The sequence below is a fragment of the Aphis gossypii genome, chromosome 2 (genome assembly GCF_020184175.1).
Source record: "Aphis gossypii isolate Hap1 chromosome 2, ASM2018417v2, whole genome shotgun sequence".
Classification (NCBI taxonomy): domain Eukaryota; kingdom Metazoa; phylum Arthropoda; class Insecta; order Hemiptera; family Aphididae; genus Aphis; species Aphis gossypii.
In genome coordinates, this window is record NC_065531.1 from 81640783 (window position 1) to 81654971 (window position 14189).

Below are 14189 nucleotides of genomic sequence, written 5' to 3' on the forward strand. Positions count from 1 at the left end.
TTAAATTAAATTTTTTGAATTTTTAAATATTTAAGTATAAAAATCAAATTTAAACACTTGGATATTTTTTTGAATTAAAAAACAATATTATTATTTTAATTCTTTTAAATGTCTTATCTTTTATAACGATAGAAACTTTTTTACTGTAAATTTTTAAGTGAATGATTTAGTTTTACAAAAAAATAATTATTCAAATACTTTTTAAATTAGGATATATGAACATTATAAACATAAAAATAACAAATCAGTGTTAAAAAATTATTAATTATTATTCTATCTAAATATTTAATTTAAAATTGCATTGTTTTATTATTAATTACAAGGCAATAGTTCAAGACGATCAGCTACAAACAGGAAAAAATAATTTTAGTAATACAATGCAAGTAATATTTATTAATCATTATAGTTTTTGTTAATTTTTCATAATTTTAACTATATTATTAACTCTGTAAGTTATATTGAAATTATCACCCGAAAATCAGTGGAGCATTTAGATAAAGGTCAAAGGAGGTAATTGCTGCGGGTGTATGGTTGCGGGTTTTGAGCTTATACATTTTCATACAAATCATGTTCATATAATAAAACAAATTTTGAATTAATAGATTAAGTTATATTATAAAATAGAATGTTTTTATGGAATAAAATTTTAGAGAAATTCATTGGAAAAGTACAAAATCTGGATTTAAAAAACAACAACAATGACGTCACTGTCCGGCAAGAAAATAAACTATATTTTTGTTTATAGTAAGTATTGGTTATGATTGAATACAAAAGTTCTACATTCTGTTGGTATATTTTGTTAAAATCATAACAACAACAATTAAAATTTAATTAAAAAATTGCTCCAAAACAAAATTTTCCACCATAAATCTCAAAATCACAGCAATACACTAACATACAGAAGTTATACCAAGTTAAATTAATTTACAAATTATATAAAAACCAAGCAATGATTATTGTATCTTATAAGCCGTATAAAAAAAAAACATGATATAACTTTGAAATTTAAGGGTCAGGTACAAATTATATACTTACGTATACATCTCACGAAGTCCGCTATCCACCATAATAAAATACTGTTCGCATAATCGTAAGTGAGTCACACGGACAACGCCAATATTGATGGCTTTAATATAACTTGACTAACTCACTGACTAATAAATGAAGAGTCTGAACAATGATAGATCTAGGCTTGCAATTTATACTGTAAATTCGCATCACAAATTTAGTGTGCACTAAGAATGCGTTTTGAAGTGGTGCTTGCACACTTTTTTTGAGATTAAAAATGGTCAATGAAAATGTCTAAGTTTTGAACACCGTTAAACCGAATATTAAATAATAAATTAATCTAAGTTCAAATCATATAATAGAATTTGCATTTTTAACAGACAATAAAGTGCAAAGGTCACATAAAAAAATTGTGATCTATGGTGTTAATATTATTTGCAATAACTATAGAAAGCTTTAACGTCCTTATCAAAGGCAAATCGAGAAGTTATGAATAATAAAATGCATTGGATTAACACAAGATTTTTAACAAACTAGATAGATCAACTACGAATGCTTTGGAACAAAGACGGAATTATAAATTGAGAAATATAATATAAAATATCAAAGTAAAGAATGCAGAGATAATACAACAATATATAATTTGTTATGTATTTATTTATTGATACTATATCTCATATTTTATAGTTAATATCATCAATTGAATATATATGTAATAATAGTACTTACTATTATGTTCTTAAACGAATTTTTAAAAACTTCTGAATAGCCTGTTCGTTAGCTATCTTTTATTCAATACGCCAAAAAAAGGCGATTATAGAATAAATATTAAGTTCTGTTTTTATTTTTTTTTTTTAAAATAATACCTTATCTTAAATTGCAAGTTAAATATTGTATATGTTTATTTTTTTTTGATTTCAAACAGTTCCACACTTATGAAGGAAGAGTATTCATAAATGATAAATCATCTCTATACTTAATAAACTTTATAAATATATATATAATAAATAAATAAATATTTTACAAATAAAGCACCGCATATGGAAATACATACATATTAATGTATTTAAATAGGCATTATATTTTTCATATTTTTGTAAAAATCATTACACTCGTACAAGTACATTTTATAAATAATTGACGAAGCACAACATATTGAGCATGCCGTATAGTCTATGTACAATTTAAAAAGAATTCATAAATTGTGCCTGATTAGTATACTCATAAAAATTTCCTGCAATGGTCTCGTAATTTATTTGTTTAAATAGACAAGGTATAAATAAAAATTAAACTATTATGTAGTTTCCTTGAATTTTTATTCATAATACATTATACATTTTCATGTATAATCCTTTATGTGTATAAACATTGATAATGTGCTTTTTTTTTTTAATAAATAAACAAAAAAACTTGTGTAAGATAATTTTATTTACAGAAATTTTTAAGCATACAAAGTAAAATGTAATAAAGAAGAAAAATTACATAAACCCCCAAAAAAAAAAAATGTCAAAATTAGAATAAAAATTATAATTTAAGTTAATAAATTGAATTTATTATGCATTTATTCAAATTGTATAATATGAGATAATACTGTAAGCTAAAAAATATAATTTTTTAAAATGTATCACCCTAATTAAAATATTAATAAACAAAACATAATAAAATAATAATTTTTTACAAAATTATATTATTTATATCATAAAACCTTATATTTTATAGGACTTTTATGCTAACTAAAATTGTTATGAAATTGGAAGTATATTTTAGAATAAATAATTGTTATTCAACAGGGCTGTATTATTGGCTTGTTTGTATATTATTATTATTATTACACCGTCATACACACTCGTGGTTCCTACACATATCTGTCCCGAAATTGCATACACTGAGCGCCGTGTTACATTTATTTAAGACGTAAAACAATTATTTCGTGAAATGTATTTCACAATATTATATATTATAATCAGAACCAAGGTCCTACCCCGATGGATAAAATGGTGGGAGTATACATAATATATTGAGTTGGGTCCTAGCTTTGATGTATTTCATGTGTGTACGAATCAGACATAACAACAGTAAGGGTACCATTTTAGTCGTATTTTTAGTCGTTATTTTCTCGTAGTGTCCTCTAAAATGTTTTTCAAAACTGTTGACCTACTGATGTTATTGAGAAATTAAAGTTAATAAATAAAACATGGCAATTTTATCCATGTAATCTATATAAATCGGTAAGAGTTGTGTGTGACGATGATAATACTTAACTTCAACAGCAGATGATAAAAACAATGGACTCGAATAAAATGACGTTATAGTCAGTGTATGTTATAGTGTAAATTACAACTCATCATCTTGAGTATCGTTCTTGCTTCAATAGTGTCGAGATGCGCACTCAGACAAAAATCATTGGTCAGTGACAAGGCAAAGTGTAAAATTTGAGACGTACGCTTTTTTCAAAGTATTATATTGTTCTGATAAAAACAAAATAATAAAAATAACTTAATAATTTAAAATTAAATCGATTAATTGACCAAGTGTCACGTCATAATGCATAGCTTAAATATATATACATATTATTTTAAAGAACAAATTTTCTTATATTAAATACAAAAATCTATATTATTATAATCGATAATACTATTAAGTATTTGTTATAATACATTTTGAAAGATGAAAATTCGATTTATTTTGAAGCAAAGAAATAAGCATTATGTATTTTTTAAACTTAAATGTATATAATTTACATTTTTCTAAATAATACATATACATAGTAAAATATAATATGTATTTCAATTGAAGTTGTTTTTGTTCTTTAAAATTAAATTCGAATAAACAATTTTGTAAATATTGAAATATGATTAAGTACAGTTTTTTTTTTTATCATATTTCGTTTTTTTTTAAAGAAACATGTTATATTTTTAAATGCGCATAAAGATTAAAATGTACGTTCTATATTTAATAAAATAACGTATTACAGAATTAAATTTTTTTTGTGTGCGACATTCTACAACATATAGCTTGAAATTTTTTATATACAATTCTTACCAGTGTGAGTTTAAAAAAAGTTGATAAGCTTTATGGTATTGAATATATTATATTATAATATAAAACAGTGTCATTACATGCTCACTTGATAAAAATATATGAATAATATTCAATTGGCATGGATTTTAAAACATTAATTTTTCGATTTTAGTGAAACAGTCCCTAGAATACTAATTCCCTAGATCTGATATTTTATATATATGTGGCTTATTAATATTCTGAAATTGAATTATATACTGAAATAAAAATTATATTATATACAAAACAAATTTTACATCTAATCTAACTATGTTAATCAATTTGTTTTTAATGTTAAATGTTATCGATTTATAAAATATTTGGATTGTAAACGGTAACACGTACATTTGAAGTAATCATGAAAATGGAAATGTATACAGATAATATTAACTAGCTACACTATCAGATATTCATAAAGTTAATTATTTGTTATTTGTGTTATAAACATTATCATAAATGCAATTTAAAATTTAAAATACTACGAATAAATCTGTCTATCCAGAACACATTAAAACCAATAACACATATATAAATACTGTCTACGTTCTTCAAAGAGTAGTCGATGAACAACATCAGTTATTATTTATTTTATAATTTAATGGTTTGTAGAGTTTGTATAAGAATATAAAAAATAAAATAAAGATAATGAGCATAACTAAACGTTCTCTTCAGCAAACCTATTTGTTATACTGGAATTATTTTATTTTTTGTTTACGCGCCTGAACAAATTTCATCTTTACGGACATTAATCGTTCTTTTCCAGAATAATGCGTTGAATGGAAACAATAATAATCCTTTTGGATATTTGAGTAGAAAAATTTTAAAACCAAAACAATAATTTTTAGTTGTTACAAACAAAATAATGATTATATTATGATCAAAAAAATAACATCGTCATTCCAACAATATCAATTCTCATTCTTGCACTACACACAACTGTAACCTATAAAAAAAACATAGTTAAAATAAAACTGACGATTACTTATGAAAAAAAAATTGTATGGTCAATAAAAGAACAATTAGTATTATATTTACCACAAATAAATAATACGTTATTATAATATGTTTAAGTCCGTTATGAATTAATATATGAAAATGAAGATAAACAAATAATTATGTTTTTATAAAATTCAAAACGATAAAGGTTTATGATTATAGACAAAATAAGAAATAATAAATTACCATGAATAGGCATATACATCTGCAGTTTTTAAGGTACCTATATCATTTCTATAAAAAAGCACTCCATTCTTCTATTAGAAAAGAAAAAATACACAAACCGTCAAAAAAAAAAAAATATATATAGCGTCTTCTAGCATCGTAAAAAATCGGATTTGTTTGTGTCTCGGTTACGAATGGATGTCCTATATAATAGTAAGCATACGGATTTTGGTGAGAGGTCGTTTTATTGTTATTGGTATGAGATAGGAAGGGAGCTTGGAAATAAACAGTTAAAAACTCCACTGTGATCAAAAACTACATACTGAATCAAAGGATTAGGATATTTAATGTTTATGGAAACGATTTTTAAATATTATATAGTGTAATTCGGCTAATTTACTAACATAGTAACATCACGGAGGTATTTGCGAAGCGTGACATTGAAAACATAAATAAAGATACTCTTTCAAAATAAAGCTATGGAATCGACATCGGAATATTAACAATTAATTCGCACTTTATGTTTTTACTGAACCTCAAAATGGTATGACAAATAACGTAAAGAAATCCAATAAAAGAACATCTCGACGTTTATAACGTGTTTTCTCCGTCTTAAATATTATGGCCATAAAATACATTTGTGTCCAGTAGTTTCAATTTTAGTTTAATATTAAAATAAATTTACCTATTTTAAAACTTAAATGTAACAACGTGGTTTATGATTGTATGTTATTGGCTTTTAAAACAAAGAAGTTAATTATTTAACTTATTAATATAATGTTGATTATATTTATAAGTAATGTGTGTTTTTAAGAATTAATATGTTATGTAAAATGCTAAACGTAAATGTTAGTGAGACGGAGACAAAACACGCGAGTACGATATCTTCTTAATGTTTATTATTTAGTTTTAAAAAAAGTAGTAGTAGTGTTTTTCTTAGACAAAGGTACTATTAAGGTACTATATTATATTAAGACTATTATACTATGGAAATTTTCTAAGATATAAGTTTTTACAAAACATTTTTATAGATCGAACGATCACGAAAAACAAATAAAGAAGAAACATAATATGAATTATTTATGATTAATGATTATACGTAAGAGGTAATAATAATATGTTGAAAAATAATTTTAAACATTAAATAATAAAAACATAATATCCGTTGATTATTTTCTGTTTATTTAAATTGTTTTTATTTACTTTTTGCCTGTTTATATTGTTGGAAATTTTAACAATTTTATCGTATTTTCATTTGAGTAAATACTAAATACACAGTTTGTTAATTCATTTTCGTTAATACTATAAATAAAAATAAAGAATTTATGTATTATAAAATGAGATTAAGGATTCTGTATGCAATGATTATAATTATATATATACATATTATTTTAGTAACATGATTGCAAAGTATAATTGACCTTAAAATTATATAATTTTTTATATCACAAAAAGTAAGCTGAATAATTTAGTAGTTTCAGTTATAAATTGTTTTAAGTATTACGTAAATGTAAAGTATTTAATATAAAAATATATTATAAATATATATCAGACACACGTATAATTTAATAATAAATAATCTATATACACAGAAAAACCGTCAGTTTCATTAATGTGTACATAAATACATTTAAATTGTAGTAAGTCTATGTAATATATATATATGCAAATATCCAAGAGCAATATTAAACACGAATAAATTAGCATTTATTAACCCACTGTTGAATACAATCTTATATTTACAAATATTCACACCTTCTATAACTTTCTAAGATTTACATAATTAAACATATCATTGAATAGTTTTATAAAGATAAATAAAGTATAACTCAAACATATTTGTACGACTTTGATAAATTAACTTGAGTGCAATATCGCTTTTAGTCCAAAAGTAAACGGAACATTGATTTTTGAACATTGAAGTAGTATAGAGAAAATAATATAATATTATGTTATATAATATAGGATACAGTATCGATTTTCATAAGACTCTACCTCTATGAACTTTTTACCCTTTTCACCTATCATTGTGGATGAGCGTCCTTACAGAAAACTTCTTTCAAAAAAAAAAAAAAACAAATTTTATTTTTTGATATTTTTTATAGACCTAAAAATGTCAAGCCTCGAACAAGTATGAAATGTAAATATATAGAGCAAATAAAGTAAATTTACTCAAAACTTTATTTTATACTGTAGTATAATAGGTTGACTCCGTGGTAATATTATGAAAAACTTTACTTGTTTTTTGTAGAAAAAAAAAAAATAATAAATCTGACTTTTTGTTCAATCTTTAATTTATTTATCGTTGTCTTGAAAAAAATTCTGAATAATTATTCTCAGTATTATTATTTTTTATTTAATAATATTCAGTTGGATTTCAGAGTTTTTCATACTATAATTATTATTAAGATCAAATTTAAATCATATTTTAAACAATTAGTTATAAATTATACATCATTTTAGTGTTACTGTTACGATATTTGGCAATTTATTAGATAGAATAATAGTGTTTTAACGATATTAAATTTAGTGTACGTATACTCGTATTCGTTATGAAATTCTGAGCGCCGCGCGTTGTTGAAGTTTAATATAATATATTTATCTGAAATGTAAATATTATAATATTATCATATATTTGATTAATATATTTTATGTTATTATTTTCAAACACAACTGATTGAATAAAAGCACATAGTGTTAGCTGAATATATTATTTTTAAACATTCATATTTAAATTTTACAACTGTTATTTAAAAGTGTTTTGAACTTATGCTTGATGCACAAGTAAGGAGCTTTAAATATTGAAATTTTTATAAACTAAAATCAAAACAGTGTATATATTTTTAATAAACATATACCTATGTCATTATTAATTATCACCATATGTTTAATATAATAGTAGTACATACATATTTAATAATACATTTTTCTATCGAAAAAAAAAATAATAAAACTATTAATTGGGTATAAATTTATTTCATTTTATTTTTAAAAATGGATTATCTAGTTATATTATGTACATACCGAACAATTTTTAACTGTATTAGTAAATGATTACCATACCAACAATATTATAATGACAAAGAAATTAGATATTCAAATATTAACCTTTATTGTAGAACTAAAACAATGATGTTTATCTAAAAATAAAAATATATGAACTATATTACACTTAATGAGAAAATATATATAGCTCTTTATTACGTTATGTGTTGAATGCAAAATAATCTCATAATACCGGTCAAACTTATTAATTAATTATTTCTTAGTTACTAAATAGTTTTCCACGAAAAACAATTTATTTAATGTGGTTGGATAATTAATGTTGTCTAACCACTTAAAATTAAAATTAATATAAATATTCTTAAGAAACCCTTCATTATTTTATAAATTAAATTCATAGATGTAAGTTACATTCTTAAATATTATATTATGTAATAATTATTTTTTTTTTAGGTTTTATTACTATTAAAGATTAGGACTAATCATTTCATGAACATGATATTTACAATACAGTATATAACGGTTAGGTTATTCAAAAAGGGTAGACAAATTGATAATTTATATAGTTAATTAATCACACGTTGATAATTTAAAATATTAAATAAATGTGTATAAGTAGATTGCATTTTTTCATACCGTTTCTACATAAAATTATTAATTATTGTTTTATGAAATAAAAATATAAAATAGTAATGATGTCTTTGAACTCATCTCCAATACGATTAAAATAAGCTTACAGTGTATTATAAATATATGTATTATAGATAATAAAAGTAAATCTTTAGAATAATAATGAATAATTTAATTTATAGTATGCAATCTTAGTTAATTATTTTAACGTTTTATGAAATAAGGTTTACTTAATTAAATTACAATATTCATATACATAATTTAACTATAATTCATTGAATATTTTAAATATTTGTTCAGTTCTATTATAAATACATGTTAAACATTTTATTGTAAAACATATTTATTTCGTTGATCATAGTATTTTTTTGAAAGTAATATTTATTTTTTTATATTAAAATCAACACACAAAATATGTTTTTAAATATTTATTGATATATATTATTAATTATATTATAATATGAATTACTTTTAATATGACACTTTTATATTGAATGTTATTTTTAAATATATTTTTTTTTTGATTTCAGTAAACTTTGATCACTTTGAAATTTTGCGAGCAATTGGTAAAGGCAGTTTTGGTAAAGTAAGTACTAACAATACCGTATAAGTTGTATAAATAATAATAAGTTGAATTTATGTGTTGTGACATTTTAAATATAATGAAAATGTAGTAGCTAAATACACGTGTATTGATTCCGTATTATAAATTATGTTAAATATATAATGTTATCCGTATGATAATGTAAATAATAAAATATCCATATAATCCCTATAATGAAGGAAATTTTATGATATAGAAATTTTTAAACCTCGTATTAAAATTATCATTAGGTGAGCTCAACTGAAAAATAAACATCATTAAATCTAGTAGGTTTTTTATTTTTTAAATTGTCCCCCAATGTAGACGAATAGTATAATACTATAATAATAGTCTGTTTCATTACTACTATGTAATTGTTTTAAAATACTATATAAATATTTTAATCCATAAATTATTTGAATACTTTTTATTTTAATGTACTAGAACTAGACAATTAGGTTCATATTACAGTTAATGAATTTTTTTATTTTTTTTTAAGCTCAGTCAATAGTTATTGGTTGTTTGATTTTTTTTCCATTTAATCAATTCTCATTGATGCATTAGTTGAGTTGATTCCCGAGACCTATTTTATGTATTAGTTGATTCCCGGGTCATAATTAGGTATATACGAGTTGATTTCCGGTCCATTAAGATGGTAGGTACGAGTTGATTCCATATTGTTGTATATCAATTATCAATAAATTGCACTAGTAAAGAATTAATGACCGTAAAGAGTTCAACCGTCACACACAACTCGCTATTATGTCCACCGAGACTATGCGCAAATTCACGAAAAAATTATCCTTTTTAAACTCAATAAAAGTTAGCGGTTGCTTTACAGACGAGTTGATGGCAAGTTTGATGAAGCAAGTTTTCCAAGTATCTGTATGGGCTCAACTCTCCACTACATTAAATATAACTATGAATAGTTGTGATAGTTTTCATTCTAAAATCAACAGTTGTTTTTAAAGTGGCACCCAAATATTTATGTATTTATAGATGAGCTGTTAGAAGTAGAATCGGAAATGTATATACAATATACATCAAGAAAAACAATTTTTTTAAGAGAGTGATGTCAAGTTATTTTGGTAATTGCATTACCAAATACCAATTTATAAAAAAAAATGTGTTACAAATTTTGAATTGAATGATTCATTTTTGAAAAAAAAAAAATCTTTATTTTTCATTCGGATTACCAGCTACTGATTACAGGTTATACCAATGTTCTTAATTAAATATTCACGTTTTCATAACAACTAAATATCATTGAAAAATATTTTGCATTAGCTTATATTTTATTTTTAATATTTTATAGATTCTTTATGTGCAAAATATTTTACCTTAAATCTAGAAATACGTAGCTTTTAAAGAATTTTTTTTTAGAATTATTTTTGTTATTTCATTTATAACGTATTTTTTTGCAATCCTCTTTTAATGTTTGTGTAAAGAGATGTAAGAGAGATTATTTTTAATGGGAGGACAATGTTTTTATTTTTTATTTAAATATAACCCGTGATTTTACTTACTCTACGTCTAAATCATAATCATTAATCTTCATACTAATAAACCAAATATGAAATAAAACGAGATGGGAATATTATGACAATATGTTTTATAGAAATCTATAGCATATTATATATTAGGTTTATTTTTTATATGAATATTACCACGGAGTTTCAATACCCAAAATCTCTTCGCCACGCAACTTTGTATGTTTGTAATATAACTCAAAATTCGACTATGTTAAATTAAGACATTAAAAACTTACTATCGAAAATCAAAAAGTAGCTCTAACACTACTTCATAAATATTTAAACAACTATTCCGAATATCGATTTCCTATAAAAAAAAATATATATATATAAAGGGTATAATTATTGTTTTATAAATATATATACCTTCATATATTATGTAATTTACATAATTAAGCAATAACTAGAAATATTTTAGATTACGATGTTTAGGCTTTTAAAAAAATTAATAAATTCTACAAATACAGTTGTACATTTGTTCAACAATTTAAAGGAATTTTCAAAAATTTAAGTAATGTCTTTGAAGTAATTATTTATTTATGATTATTATGATATTATTAATAAAAATAAAATTATGCTTAACTGTCTCTAAAACTCTGTAGAAAAAAATAATTTATAATATCTAAAATAAGGTATAGGTATACTAAGATAAAACAAATAAAACAGGTGAGCTGGAATATGCTGGACAACGTGAATATTAATTCTTAACATTATGAGTAAACAATTGTGTATTTAAATGAAAAATAAGTTCAGATATTTTTTTAAACCAGTGTTTACTTGTTAAATTCATAAATATGTAATCTAAAAAGGTTCAATTTTACTTTCGCTTTATATGTTTTGTAAAAATATTTTTTTAAATTTATATTTAATGAGGCTTTTTAGTTTAACTCAAAAATGTTGTTTGTTTTACTCTGAATATAAATATAACGTTAAAATAATACAATAGCATAGCTTTTTAGTTTAAATAAACTATGTTCAAGATGAAAACATGACATTCATTATCAACGTAAAATAACATTAAAAATATCTTAATAAATGCACCATAATATTTATTTTTAAGTAAAAAATCAGTATTTATTTGAAGTTAATTGATAGTTGTATTTTTTTACATTTATAACGTTTTTTTTTCTTTTTACTCTACTAAAAACAAAAAAATATGTTTATATATTATTCAGTCATCACGGATTATACTGTACCTACATACAATTTTAAATACCATATTTATTATAAGTTTTAAACTATGTTTTTGTTTTGAAATTTAATGAATTTGAATTAATTATGTAGAGTTATTATTAGTGTTTGTAATACATCAAAAGTGGATGAAAAGTCTAGAAACAATAATTGGAAAATTTATATTTTTAATTAATCATTCATTTAAAATTAAATAACTCTCATTAAATCGTATAGAAACTAAAATGTTATATTTGAGAATAAAATAAAATATTTATGGAAAATAGTAATAAATTGTTTACTTTATAAAATATCAATAGATAAAAATATAAAAATAAAACAGTGTATACTACATACAATTATTGTTTACTTTATGAATAAAAATTAATTAAGATTAGTAACTATAATACAAGTGTGGTTTAATTTCTACATCACCACTTTAACAATTTCATTTAAATTGAAATTGTATTTTACTTATTTCTACACTTATACGATGTGTAATATAATGAATGATTTTAAACTATGAGTTAAATAATTTTGATAAAATCAATATTTGTATACCTATTTATACAATTTCTACTAATTAGAAATTTTGTATTATAATTACAAGTTTAATAAATTTTGACAGCATATTATAAACGTTTACATTTTAATAATTACTATCTTTTTAGTAGGTACAAAGAAGTATTTATAATGTAGTAGAAATACCATTTATAGCGATTGTATTATATTATATGGAATAGAATTGTATTTTAAATTTTCTTAATCACACAATTCGTTAGAATAATTATAATTTTATATTACGTGAAATAATAAAAAGTTGGTAATTTAATAAATATAAACGTATACCTATTGCGCGTGTTATTTTTTTCAAAAGTCAATTTTACGGAACATAATTCCGTTTCCGTTCATTTAAACTTTTGTCTATAAACAATTTTAATTATATTTTTATCTATAATTTACATTTAAAATTACTTTTAGCATTTTAATGAGTTCAGAAAATGTACTCAATGTGTTATTGGTGCACGTGTATAGCGTATAGATTTATATACATTTAAGATTATAAATATCTATAAATAATGTCACTATAAAATATATTATTTTTTGTAGAATCCATTTTATATGAGAAAAAATATCGGTTTTGTAATTTGATTATTTTAAAGTAAGATATAAATATACCATATCCTCTATCCCATAAATAGTTTATTTGTATACAGACATAAAAATATTTATTCTTTTGTATGACATGGACTTTTCATAATATTATTTAAGCAATTTATCAGAAGGTAAATTTTTTCTAGATAATTGCAATGTTATTAAAGTTCCGAGAATAGCTGTTTTTCTTATATCTATTTATATATTTACAAACTATTGTATGCTGCCATTGGTTTATTTATTACTACTACAATATTATTTATCGATATGTTAACTAACTTATTGGACCTTATGCATAGTTAATAGTTATATATTATGATTTATGTATAATGATATCTTTAAGCGAATGTCGTATACATAATATATATTACATATCTCAGGTTATACAATCTAGATTTATTTGTGAGTATAAATCTTGATCACACATAATATAATGCCCGATAAGAAACTGTTGGATTAGATGTTGATGCAATTAACGGTGTCATTTACATACTTCTTCATCTTTCAAAATCAAACTAATTATATTGTTAATTTTTCTTGCACAATAATTGCTTTTTTTTATTCCAATTTATTATATATTTTTAATCGAAAAAAGTTAAGGAAGCGCTTTTTTAAATTATATTTGAACAATTTAACCTTTTTTTTTTTGTGTGCAATTTGCCGTTTTATAGGTACATACATTATTAATGAGTTATTTGAAAACCCGAGTTATTTAATTGTGTATTATTATCATATGATTTAGTTAATGAAAAAAACAAGACATATACCATACAATTATTTCTAAAAGTTAATCTCTAAGGAGTTGGTCCCTAAGCAACTAATTTTAACTACTTTTCCCTTCAAGTGATAGAAATTATAAGTTAATAGCTATGGTGTTTAAATATTAA

The 14189-nt window shown here is 22.3% G+C and overlaps 1 protein-coding gene across 2 annotated transcripts in view; it reads left to right on the top strand.

Annotated features, from left to right (window-relative positions):
• The window catches only part of LOC114128242 (serine/threonine-protein kinase 32A), a 95196-nt gene that overhangs the window by 62697 nt on the left and 18310 nt on the right, over positions 1-14189 (top strand). For both annotated transcript variants that reach the window (XM_050201094.1, XM_027992718.2), the window contains exon 3: positions 9393-9448. In XM_050201094.1, coding sequence (XP_050057051.1) covers positions 9393-9448 — 56 coding nt within the window. The remainder of the gene's footprint in view (positions 1-9392; positions 9449-14189) is intronic.